Source organism: Eriocheir sinensis, chromosome 32, assembly GCF_024679095.1.
Source record: "Eriocheir sinensis breed Jianghai 21 chromosome 32, ASM2467909v1, whole genome shotgun sequence".
Classification (NCBI taxonomy): Eukaryota; Metazoa; Arthropoda; class Malacostraca; order Decapoda; family Varunidae; genus Eriocheir; species Eriocheir sinensis.
Genome location: NC_066540.1, coordinates 17,875,389 through 17,888,830, shown reverse-complemented (window position 1 = coordinate 17,888,830; position 13,442 = coordinate 17,875,389). Strand labels below are relative to the sequence as shown.

The following is a 13,442-nucleotide window of genomic DNA, read 5'->3' as shown; positions in this document are numbered from 1 at the left end:
CTTCATCTCAGACTGGGGACACATGGCTTCATTTTACAAGACATTTTGCCGCCCAGGAACACATATTTGACAAGGCTTTCGCAGGAGTTGTGGGGATTTCCAGTAGTAGTTTTATGACCCTGGTGGTAGTGTGACCCTTCTTCTGTACCCTGAGCCAAAGAAACACACATTTGACAAGGCTTTCGCAGGAGTTGTGGGGATTTCCAGTAGTAGTTTTATGACCCTGGTGGTAGTGTGACCCTTCTTCTGTACCCTGAGCCAAAGAAACACACATTTGACAAGGCTTTCGCAGGAGTTGTGGGGATTTCCAATAGTAGTTTTATGACCCTGGTGGTAGTGTGACCCTTCTTCTGTACCCTGAGCCAAAGAAACACACATTTGACAAGGCTTTCGCAGGAGTTGTGGGGATTTCCAGTAGTAGTTTTATGACCCTGTTGGTAGTGTGACCCTTCTTCTGTACCCTGAGCCAAAGAAACACACATTTGACAAGGCTTTCGCAGGAGTTGTGGGGATTTCCAGTAGTAGTTTTAGGACCCTGGTGGTAGTGTGACCCTTCTTCTGTACCCTGAGCCAAAGAAACACACATTTGACAAGGCTTTCGCAGGAGTTGTGGGGATTTCCAGTAGTAGTTTTATGACCCTGGTGGTAGTGTGACCCTTCTTCTGTACCCTGAGCCAAAGAAACACACATTTGACAAGGCTTTCGCAGGAGTTGTGGGGATTTCCAGTAGTAGTTTTATGACCCTGTTGGTAGTGTGACCCTTCTTCTGTACCCTGAGCCAAAGAAACACACATTTGACAAGGCTTTCGCAGGAGTTGTGGGGATTTCCAGTAGTAGTTTTATGACCCTGGTGGTAGTGTGACCCTTCTTCTGTACCCTGAGCCAAAGAAACACACATTTGACAAGGCTTTCGCAGGAGTTGTGGGGATTTCCAGTAGTAGTTTTATGACCCTGGTGGTAGTGTGACCCTTCTTCTGTACCCTGAGCCAAAGAAACACACATTTGACAAGGCTTTCGCAGGAGTTGTGGGGATTTCCAGTAGTAGTTTATAACCCTGGTGGTAGTGTGACCCTTCTTCTGTACCCTGAGCCAAAGAAACACACATTTGACAAGGCTTTCGCAGGAGTTGTGGGGATTTCCAGTAGTAGTTTTATGACCCTGGTGGTAGTGTGACCCTTCTTCTGTACCCTGAGCCAAAGAAACACACATTTGACAAGGCTTTCGCAGGAGTTGTGGGGATTTCCAGTAGTAGTTTTATGACCCTGGTGGTAGTGTGACCCTTCTTCTGTACCCTGAGCCTAAAAAACACTCCTTAGAACCTGATTGATATCCCCTTTTGACCTTTAGAAATAGATGATTGAGAAGGGAAAGTGTTTTGTTATACCAGCCATGCTCTTCCCCAGCCTGAGATGAAGGGTTGGGTAGCTCTCATGCATAGTCACATTGTTTGTTTTGATCGTTACCAATGCCGGAGATCGCGCTATAGTACTTCCACGTCAAACTGGCCGATGGGGTATTGGCGGCTGTGGGGTTGGCCTCGCCCCGCACCCTGCCACACACTCTCAACACCTCTCGCTCCCTCTACAGCCACCACACCATAGGCTAGTTTCACGTGGAAAACTATAGCGTCGATCGCCGCCATTGGTAACGATCAAAACAAACAATGTGAGTGTGAAAGCAGCCTGTAAACACAAACAATCACACACGTAAACAAACATACAAAAACACAAGAAGCAAACCCCTTACCCCAGTGTTCTAAGGCCAGCACCTACCCTGAGGATGTACCCCAGTGTTCCCAGGGCCACCACCTTAAAAACAAGCTTCCCCCAGCGTACCCCAGTATTGATAGACCCACCACCTACCACAAGCCCTTCACCCAGTACTCCTAGGCCCTTCACCTGTCAACAAACCCTTCCCCCAGTGTCCCACAGAGTTGCCAGGCCCCCCACCATCAATGAACCCTTCCCTCAGTATTACCAAGTCCCCTTCCTAATATTAACCCTTCCCCCAGTGTTCCCCAGCCCCAACAACTACAATGAGTCCCTTCCCCCAGCATTTCACAGCCTCCCCCAGTGCCCAACCTACCCTGAGAATGTACCGTAGTATTTCCAGAGCCAGCATCTACAACACTCCCCTTCCCCCAGTGTTCCCCAGCCCCAACAACTACAATGAGTCCCTTCCCCCAGCATTTCACAGCCTCCCCCAGTGCCCAACCTACCCTGAGAATGTACAGTAGTATTTCCAGAGCCAGCATCTACAACACTCCCCTTCCCCCAGTCTCCCCCCGTGTCTGTACCCACCCTGAGCACGTCCTGCAGCCTGTCCTGGGCCACATTGACCTCGCCGCGGTAGATGAAGTCAATCACAGTCTTGAGGTCCTCGATGCGAATGTCCTTCAGGATGACTATAGGATGCTTGCAGGGGTTGGCGCCAAACAGGTCCTGCAGGGGATGGACAGGGGTTAGAGGGGGTGGGTGAGCAGGGAGGAGGGGGAGGGATGTGAGGAAGGGAAGGGAGAGGATAAGGAAGAGGGGAGGTATGTTTGGAGAGGAAAGGGATGAAGGATTGGGGATTAGGAAGGGATGAAGGATAGGGGATTAGGAAGAGAAGGAAAGGGAAGGAAAAGGATTAGATGTGAAGGATTAGGAAGGTAAGGCAATGAAGGGAAGGGTAAATATAAGGATGACAAGAGAAGGAAAGGAAATGAAAGTAGAGAAAGGAAAGGAAAGGAATGTTAAGGGAAGGGAAGGGAAAGGAAAGGAAGAAAAATGGAAGGGAAGGGAAAGAAAGGAAAGAGAAGGAAACAAAAGAGAAGGAAAGGGAAGGGAAGGGAAAGTAGAGAAATATTAAGGAAGGGAAAAAACAGATAAAGGAAGGAAGAATTAAAGAAAAAAAAGAGGAGAAAAATAGTTGGCAGTTAAGCATGTGTGTTATGCCATCTCAGCAACACACACACACACACACACACACACACACACACACACACACACAAAACCCCTCAACAACCCCACATCCCTGAATCTAATAACCTCAACACACACACACAGCCTTGTCAAACCCCTTCAATACCCCTATTCAAGACACTTCTACAAACCTCTCACTGACCCCCTCTTTTTCAACCCCTAACATACTCCTCCAACCCCCTGAACCTAACCCATTCAAGACACACTTCTACAAACCTCTCACTAACCCCCTCTTTTTCAACCCCTAACATACCCCTCCAACCCCATGAACCCAACCCCTGTCGCTGCTACACGGTAATGCCACAAATTTGGCCCGTCGCTGCTACCAGGTTAAACATCCCCAAAAATCCCTAACCCCTTGAATCTACCCTCCACACAACCTCCACCCCTGTTCCACCCACCTTGAAGTATACACTGCACGCGGACAGCACCAGCTTGTGGGCGTGGATGTAGTGTCCGTCGGTGGCCAGCGTCACGTCAACCAGGGCCTCCGAGGTGAGCAATTCCGAGAACACCGTCACCAGGTTAGGCCGATGGTTGTTCCAGCGCAGGCAGTACTCCGACATGATTGTGGTGGTGGTGGTGGTGGCGGCGTGGGTGACTGGTGGTGGTGGTGGTGGCGGCTGGGTCTGTATTGGGTTTGTCTTGAGGGACGGGTCTGGTTGTGGTGGTGGTGGTGGTGGTTGTGGTGGTTGTTGTGTGGGCTACATCACGGTTGTTGTGTGCCGTGCCTGTTCGGTGGCGGGGGAGAGAGAGAGAAGGTTAGACGGGTGGTTAGGTTGAGTTAGGTTGCTTGGTATGTTACTAAAGGTTGGGTTAATCTTAAAAATAACTTGAGAGTGGGGAGTAGCGGGCTTTTTTTTCTTTTTTTCTTTTTTTTTGCAGTATTTTTGTTGCCCTTGTGCCGTCTCCTTTGTTGTAAAAAAAGAGAAAAAATAAAAATAAAACTTACGACTTAAATTATCACACTTAAGGTTAGATTAGGTGACAATACACTTAATCACACTGAAACTTAACATTATCACACTTAAGGATAGATTAGGTGACAATACTTATAATTATCACACTTAAGGTTAGATAAGGTGACAATATATATGATTATCACACTGAAACTTAACATTATCACACTTAAGGATAGATTAGGTGACAATATATATGATTATCACACTGAAACTTAACATTATCACACTTAAGGTTAGATTAGGTGACAACACTTAAGATTATCACACACTAAAGTCCTGGAAGCAAAAAATAAAGTTTCTCGGTAATTATAGATATCACGAGACAAGAGATTTTGAGTTGGGTTAAGTTACGATACACTTAACATTATAGCACTGAAGATCTGGAACTTAGTATTTAATAACAATAATAGAGGAAGAAGATTATTTAATTAAGTAGATTAGTTATGCCGCAATAGACTGCGGTGTAAAAAAAAAAAAAAATAGATTAGTTAGTGAAGATATATATAACCACATTTCTTTTCTGCCCTGTGGTATGGAAAAAAAATGACAATAACAACACAAATAAACATCAGTAACAACAACAACAGAAGTAAACATAACAACTAAGACTAAACATAAATAATAGTAATAATAGAAAAAAAAAAGTATATTAGTTAACTGAGAAATATATAAGTACATTTCTTTTCTGCCCTGTGGTATAGAATAAAACATAACAACAACAATACAAATAAACATCAGTAACAACAACAACAGAAGTAAACATAACAACTAAGACTAAACATAAATAATAGTAATAATAGTAAAAAAAAAAAAAAGTAGATTAGTTAACTGAGAAATATATAAGTAATTTCTTTTCTGCTCTGTGCTATGGAATAAAACATAACAACAACAATACAAATAAACATCAGTAACAACAACAACAACAACAGAAGTAAACAAAACAAATAACAGACTAAACTTAAATAATAATAATAATAATAGTAAAAAAAAAAAGTATAGTTAATTGAGAAATATATAAGTAATTTCTTTTCTGCCCTGTGCTATGGAATAAAACATAACAACAACAATACAAATAAACATCAGTAACAACAACAACAACAGAAGTAAACATAACAAATAACAGACTAAACTTAAATAATAATAATAATAATAGTAAAAAAAAAAAGTATAGTTAATTGAGAAATATATAAGTAATTTCTTTTCTGCTCTGTGCTATGGAACAAAACATAACAACAACAATACAAATAAACATCAGTAACAACAACAACAACAGAAGTAAACATAACAACTAAGACTAAACATAAATAATAGTAATAATAGAAAGAAAAAAAAAAGTATATTAGTTAACTGAGAAATATATAAGTACATTTCTTTTCTGCCCTGTGGTATAGAATAAAACATAACAATAACAATACAAATAAACATCAGTAACAACAACAACAGAAGTAAACATAACAACTAAGACTAAACATAAATAATAGTAATAATAGTAAAAAAAAAAAAGTATATTAGTTAACTGAGAAATATATAAGTAATTTCTTTTCTGCCCTGTGCTATGGAACAAAACATAACAACAACAATACAAATAAACATCAGTAACAACAACAACAACAACAGAAGTAAACAAAACAAATAACAGACTAAACTTAAATAATAATAATGATAATAATAATGATAATAATAATGATAATAACAGTATCAACAAAATCATTTCAGCGGCTTAGACAACAAATTAAAATATACGTGTTCCTGTGTTATTAAAGCAGAAACAACATATGATAGATAACACATAAATAAACAGCAATAGTTTAGTTAGTAAAAAATCATACAGCTACGTAAACACAAGTAATTTTCCGAGCTTTCATAACTGAGGCATAAGGAAGGATGGCAAAAAAATAACACGGAAGAAAAATTATATGAAGTAAACAAAGATAAATAACAACACATAATAATAATAATAATAATAATAATCAGATTACAAAAATTACTACCAAAGAATACCAAGAAATATAAAACCTTTTGAAATTACAACACAGTAAACTTAGTAACAACAACAATAACAATAACAATAATAATAATAATAATAATAGGTAAATAAATAACAATCACAGTCACACACACACATATACAATCAACAATAAAATAATAGGCGCAAAAATAAGTATATAATTAAATAACTCTGTCACCCATTAACACAAACACTATTACAGCCTTCACCCTTACCTTATACACCCTTAACTAACCCTTACTTAACAACCCTTATGTACCTGACCCTTAATTAACAACCCTTATGTACCTGACCCTTAATTAAAACCCCTTACATACCTGATCCTTATACACCCTTAACTAACCCTTACTTAACAACCCTTATGTACCTGACCCTTAATTAAAACCCCTTACATACCTGATCCTTATACCCCCTTACCTGACCCTTACTTAATAACCCTTATGTACCTGACCCTTAATTAAAACCCCTTACATACCTGATCCTTATACACCCTTAACTAACCCTTACTTAACAACCCTTATGTACCTGACCCTTAATTAGAACCCCTTACATACCTGATCCTTATACCCCCTTACCTAACCCTTAATTAACAACCCTTATGTACCTGACCCTTAATTAAAACCCCTTACATACCTGATCCTTATACCCCCTTAACTAACCCTTATGTACCTGACCCTTAATTAAAACCCCTTACATACCTGATCCTTATACCCCCTTAACTCCCCTTACCTCTCCCTTAACTCCCCTTACCTGATCCTTATACCCCCTTACCTAACCCTTAATTAACACCCTTTACATACCTGGCCCTTATAGCCCCTTAACTCCCCTTACCAAACCCTTAACTCCCCTTACCTAACCCTTAATTAAAACCCCTTACATACCTGAGCCTTATACCCCCTTAACTTCCCTTACCTAACCCTTAATTAACACCCCTTACATACCTGGCCCTTATACCCCCTTAACTTCCCTTACCTCTCCCTTAACTCCCCTTACCTAACCCTTAACTTCCCTTACCTAACCCTTAACTCCCTTTACCTGACCCTTACCTCCCTTAACTCCCCTTACCTCTCCCTTAACTCCCCTTACCTCTCCCTTAACTCCCCTTAACTGACCCTTTTACCCCTTACCTAACCCTTATACTCCCTTAACTCCCCTTACCTAACCCTTAAATCCCTTTACCTAACCTTTATATCCCCCTTAACTCCCCTAACCTAACCCTTAACTCCCCTTACCTCTCCCTTAACTCCCCTTAAACACCCCCTTACCTAACTTAAATCACTGATGACCAACAATTATATGTATTACTTCTCTGATTACATAGATTACACCTTAGAGGAGAACAACTAAACAATTACATACATATTAGTAATTATTAGAGAGAGAGAGAGAGAGAGAGAGAGAGAGAGAGAGAGAGAGAGAGAGAGAGAAACACTGGTAAAACTTATTAGGTATTATTATTATTATTATTATTATTATTATTATTATTATTAATTGTGACAGACAGCAACAGAGTGAGGAGGAGAAAGTTTTAATCTCAAGACAAACACATGTACACACACACACACACACACACACACACACACAAGCAAGATATATTACTGTACTTACATACACACACACACACACACACACACACACACACACACACACACACACACACACAGAGGAGGAGGAGGAGGAGGAGGAGGAGATAAATGTGAGAAAAAGGGAGATAAGAAAGCATGAAGGAGAGGAAGGAGGGAGAAGAAGAAGAAGAAGGAGGAGGAGGAGGAGGAGGAGGACACAAAGGACACAAAGGAAGAACAAACAACAGCAGACCTGCTGGTCCTTTCGAGGTTGTTTGTGACAAGCTACACTAACTATCTAATCAAAGGTGGAAGATGAAGGACAGCAAAGGCGAAGGCTCCTCCCCACCCCCCCATCCCTCCAGCCAAAGCTGGCAGGAAAGGAAAAAGAACCATGCAGCATGGAAAAACTGCATGGAATTTATGTAGGAAAGAGGAAAGAACTACCATTACTGCTACCACTAACCGGGCAATAAAAGCGGACAAGGACACCAGGAAAGAACTTAACGTTATTACGACAATGAGTAATATCTTAGTTGCTGGTTGGATTCAAAACACTTGTCTAATCTATTCTTGAAGGCCGTAACTGTTGTACTATCAACGACATCACAAGGTAGAGAGTTCCAAACATTAACAACTCGATTGAAGAAGAAGTGTTTAGCTTCGTGCGACGAGAATCTTTTACCACTTATCTTCAAATTGTGATTTCTTCTTGTTCTATTTGATCGATCAATTGTAAAGTAATCTTCCGCATTAATATCACTGAATCCTTTGAACATTTTAAACACTTCTATTAGATCGCCTCGCATTCTTCGTTTTGATAGGCTGAATAAATTTACTTCTTTAAGCCTTTGTTCATATGACAAATTTCTCAACCTAGGAATCATCTTTGTTACTCTTCGTTGGACCCGTTCCAACTTTTCTATGTCTTTTCTGTAGTAGGGAGACCAAACTGTACACAGTACTCTAGACGGGTCGAACCAACGAATTATACAGTTTTAATTACTTTTTCCGATTTATTATTAAAGACTCGTCCGATGAAGCCAACCAATTTGTTTGCAGTTTTAACTACCTCTGAACAATGCTGACCGGGCTTTAAATCGCTTGATATAGTGATTCCAAGATCCTTTTCTTTACTTACTGCAGAAAGTTGTTGGCCATTCATTACGCATCAACGCAATTGTTATTTTTCCGATGTGCAACACTTTACATTTCTCAACGTTAAATTTCATTTGCCATTGATTGGCCCAACGTGCAAGTCGATCTATATCTGATTGTAAAGCTTCTTCGTCGAGTATCGCAGTTACTTTACTAGCAATTTTTGTGTCATCAGCAAATTTTGATACTTTGCAAGTGAGGAGGAGGAGGAGGAGGAGGAAAGGAAGGAATGGAAGGAGGAAAGAAAATATAAAGGAGAGGAGGAAAAGACATGAAGGAAAGGAGGACAAGGAAGAAGAGGAAAGGAGGAAAAAGAAGTGAAGGAAAGGAGGAGGAAAAGGAAGAGGAGGAAAGGAGGAAAAAATTAGAAAGGAAGGGAAAGGAGAAGGGAAATGAAGAGAGAGAGAGAGAGAGAGAGAGAGAGAGAGAGAGAGAGAGAAGAGAAGGAGGGGAAAATGAGATAGAAGAGAGGAAGGAAGAGGAAGATATGGAACACACAAACACACACACACAGAGATAGACAGAACACACACACACACACACACACACACACACACACACACACACGGAATACACAGTGCACTCCCCCTAGACTTATTTTTCTAAACACTGGAGATGGGGATGAAAAAACACATAATAATAATAATAATAATAATAATAATAATAATAATAAATAAGATAAATATATTAGTGCAGAAATATTCCTCCATTTTCTATTCCATTTTCTTGTGTCTGAAGGAAGGAAAAGGAGGGAAGGAAGGGAAGGGAATGAAAGGAGAAGGGAGAGAAGGGACGGGAGGGAAGGAAAGGGAAGGAGGAGGGGAGAATAAACAGAAGGGAAGGAAGGGAGAGAAGATGGAAGGAAAGGGAGAGGGAAGTGATGGATGGAAGGAAGGAAGGGGAGGAAAGAATCAAAGAAGGAAGGGAGATAAGGAAAGGGAAGGAAGGGAAGGAAGGGAATGGGGAGGTAAAGAGGGGGAGGAAAGAATCAAGGAAGGAAGGGAGGGAAGGAAAGGGAAGGAAATGAAGGAAACGAAGGGAAGAAAGGGGGAGGTTAGGGAAGGAAGAGGATAGGAAGGAGAGGAAAGAATGAAGGAAGAGAAGGAAAGGGAAGGAGGATAAACAGAAAGAAGGGAGAGGATGGGAAGAAGGAAGGATTTAGTTAAAAGAAGGAAAAATTAAGTGGTTGGCTCCTTTTCACTCTTCTCATCCAGTCCCATAATTCATAAGCGAACAGAATGGAAGATTTCTCAATACTTCTCTCTGTTTTCACATTTTCTATTTTTCGAAGGAAGATTTTTCGATAATTCTTTCTATTTTCACATTTTCTATTTTTCGAAGGAAGATTTTTCGATAATTCTTTCTATTTTCACATTTTCTATTTTTCGAAGGAAGATTTTTCGATACTTCTTCCAATTTTCACATTTTCCACGCTTTCTTTTTTTCTCTCGACATATATAGCGTCTGGCCATTAAGTTATGTCGTTTAGGTTGGTTTCCCCTTTCCGTAACAGTTCTCTAGCACATCTATAGCACAGTTTTATGTAATGTACTTTTCCATTTCTCGGTAAAACATTAAATTCTCGTCTCGATAAAATAAAATTAAATGGGGGAAGTCTCATCAACACAGTTTTATATAATGTACTTTTCTGTTTCTCGGTAAAACATAAAATTCTCATCTCGATAAAATAAAATTAGATGGGGGAAGTCTCGTCAACACAGTTTTATATAATGTACTTTTCTGTTTCTCGGTAAAACATTAAATTCTCGTCTCGATAAAATAAAATTAAATGGGGGAGGTCTCGTCAACACAGTTTTATATAATGTACTTTTCTGTTTCTCGGTAAAACATTAAATTCTCCTCTCGATAAAATAAAATTAGATGGGGTAAGTCTCGTCAACACAGTTTTATGTAATGTACTTTTCTGTTTCTCGGTAAAACATTAAATTCTCCTCTCGATAAAAAATTGAAATAAGGAAGTCTTGGGTCATTTTTCCAATTTTCCAGGTAAAGTTATGTCATTTTATATTTTTTACATTGAAGTCATGTCACTTATTGAATTTCCCGGGTAAAGTCACATCATTTCATCTATTTTCCAGGTCTCATGTCATTTTTTTAACATTCCGGGTAAAAATCTTGTCAAATCATCACCTTTTAAATTTCCTTCACGTCAAAAACTAAAAAAAAATTAATATCACAGTTTTAAGCCACTTTTTTATATATTTCCGAGCAAAATTATCGTCAAATTCTCACTCAGACGTAAATCATTGCTAAATTCTAAACCATTTCTTGTGTGTACTTTCTTCTACGCACCAGAAATAAATACCGTAATAGATATAAATAAATAAACACACAGCGCAGTTTCCCGACTTTTCTATGTATTATTTTTTTCGTCTTAATCCGTCGTCGAATTTCCCGTCCTTTTTTTCCCCCCACTTTCCCCGTCACTTTTGGGCGAGAATCTACAAAGCGCGGCCGACGGGGTTATATTTTCTAGCTCACGGCAAAACAGTCTCTTGCACTCGGTTATCTTCTTTTCAAATTAGTATATAACAATGATGAAAAAAATACTTATGTTCTTTTCTATCCTTCCTTCGAGTCTTGTATGCTGTCTGTTACGATGAATAGATTTATGGACTTACGAAACACTGTCTATATGATTTCTCTTTTCCATATTAATCACATTTTCTTCTAAGTCCATTTTTAAATCACATCATCACACGCAAACAATTATTATTATCATTATTATTACCATTATTATTATTGTCCTTGTAAAAATTTTCATAGACTTTCACTTAATGATTTTTCTAGAAGTAGTAGTAGTAGTAGTAGTAGTATAAGTAATGATAGTAGTAATAATAATAATCATAATAATAATAATAATAATAATCTTTCTTCAATCATCTTTTTCTATCAATAATTTTCTTTTTCACATTTTTCAATATTTCACTTATTTTTCCTTTTCCAGAATCATCAACCTTTCCTTTTCTTTTCCTTTCTCTTTCCATATTCTTCTTTTCCTTCTTCCTTTCTGTTCCTTTTCTTTCACACACATAAAAATTTCCTGTCCTTCATTTTCTTCCTTTTTTCCTTGACTTCAATTTCTTTTCCTGTTCAGAATTTTCATATTTTTCCGTGTTTCTGATGTTCCTTATTTTTACATTAGTTTTTCCTTCTTTTTTCTTTTCTTTCTTTACTTAATTTCTTCATTCACGTTCAACACCACCAGTCACTTGCTTGGCACTCCCGACCTCATCACCATCATCATCACCATCATCATCATCATCATCATCTCTTCTTACTTAACCTAACCCAACATCATCACTACCCCCTTTCCTGCTTCATATATCACCACTACCTATCCATCACCACCCCCACACCAATCACCACTACTGTACCTCTCCTCTATCACCACTAACCCCCACTAACAGTCATCACCACTAACTCTGTCATCACCACTAACACTTTCTACACCATACATCACCACCTCATAGATCACCACTCTCTCATCACCACACACACACACACACACACACACACACACACCACCACAAGGTCATACACACACACACACGTACACACACACATACCAAGAGATTAAAACATTGGAAAATAACACACACACACACACACACACACACACACACACACACACGGAAAAACGTACATAACCCAACCTACACACACACACACACAGACGTACACAGCCTCTTATGACCACCCCGCCCCCCATGAAGATACGTACACACACACACACACACACACACGGAAAAACGTACACACCCCAAACCCACACACGTACATACATATACACACATACACACACACCGCCCCCCTATACACCTCTCCCCCCCCTGCCCCCCCCCCCCCCGCCCCCCACAGCCTGCACAGCCTACACACAGCCTTCGCCGACCTGCCGCGGGAGGAGAGTGTGGCGGGAGATGACTGCAGCTCGCTCCTCCTCCTCCTCCTCCTACCAGTCACGGCTCATCTCCCTCCTCCTCCTCCTCATCTCCACCTCCTCCTCCTCCAGTTTCCTCCACTTCTCCTCCTCCTCCTTGTTTTCTCTCCACTTCTCCTCCGTTTCCTCCACTCACCTCACGGGAATAGCGGCGGAGGAGGTAAAATGAGGAGCATCACAACCAAAACATCTCCGCCAAAGCCACCACCGAGTACTTGCACACACGCACACACACACACACTCACTCGCACATACACACAACCCACACCAGCTCCTAAACACACATAAAACACGCACATAAAAACATAACTAACCATATATCACAGTTTTCATATTAATTAAAGTCTTTTTTATTTGTTATAGTAGCCATTTCTGCCTTTGTTTTATTTTATTTGCTGTTTTTAAGTCAGGTAACTATAAATTCTGCCTTGACTCCCCGCCTCCATGACGGCAGAGAGGCCGATGACGTCACTCGCACATACACAGAACTCAACTAAACTTCTCTATACACCTAAAATCCTAATATAAAAACACATATGAGTTTGCAACACTTTTTTCACATTAATTAAACAATTTCAGTTTTGTTATGTTACCCATTTTTTCCTTTATTTTGTTTAAATTAGTGTTTTCATCTCCTATAACCACAGATTCTGCATTGACTCCGATCCCTGATGACGTAAGAGAAGTTGATGACGTAATAGTTACATCAAAACTCACTCAGAAACGCAAATAAAACCACAACTAATCTCACAACACACTTAAAACATTAATTAACTACCAAGTCTTCTATTACATTACTCTATTTTTCTTTGTGTTTGTTTTTAC

General features: G+C 39.7%; 1 protein-coding gene across 4 annotated transcripts in view; it reads right to left on the bottom strand.

The window, feature by feature from the left end:
• The window catches only part of LOC127006383 (uncharacterized), a 31,439-nt gene extending 18,556 nt beyond the window's left edge, over positions 1-12,883 (bottom strand). The window contains exons 1-3 of one of the 4 annotated variants that reach the window (XM_050876324.1): positions 12,754-12,883; positions 3,365-3,694; positions 2,301-2,441 (exon numbers count right to left, since the gene is read on the bottom strand). In XM_050876324.1, the coding sequence (XP_050732281.1) occupies positions 2,301-2,441; positions 3,365-3,529 (306 nt within the window). In that variant the 5' untranslated portion in view covers positions 3,530-3,694; positions 12,754-12,883. Of the gene's footprint in view, positions 1-2,300; positions 2,442-3,364; positions 3,695-12,556; positions 12,678-12,753 lie in introns of those variants that run through there. The other 3 variants (XM_050876325.1, XM_050876326.1, XM_050876323.1) reach the window with 3 other exon arrangements.
• Positions 12,884-13,442: the final 559 nt, after the last annotated feature.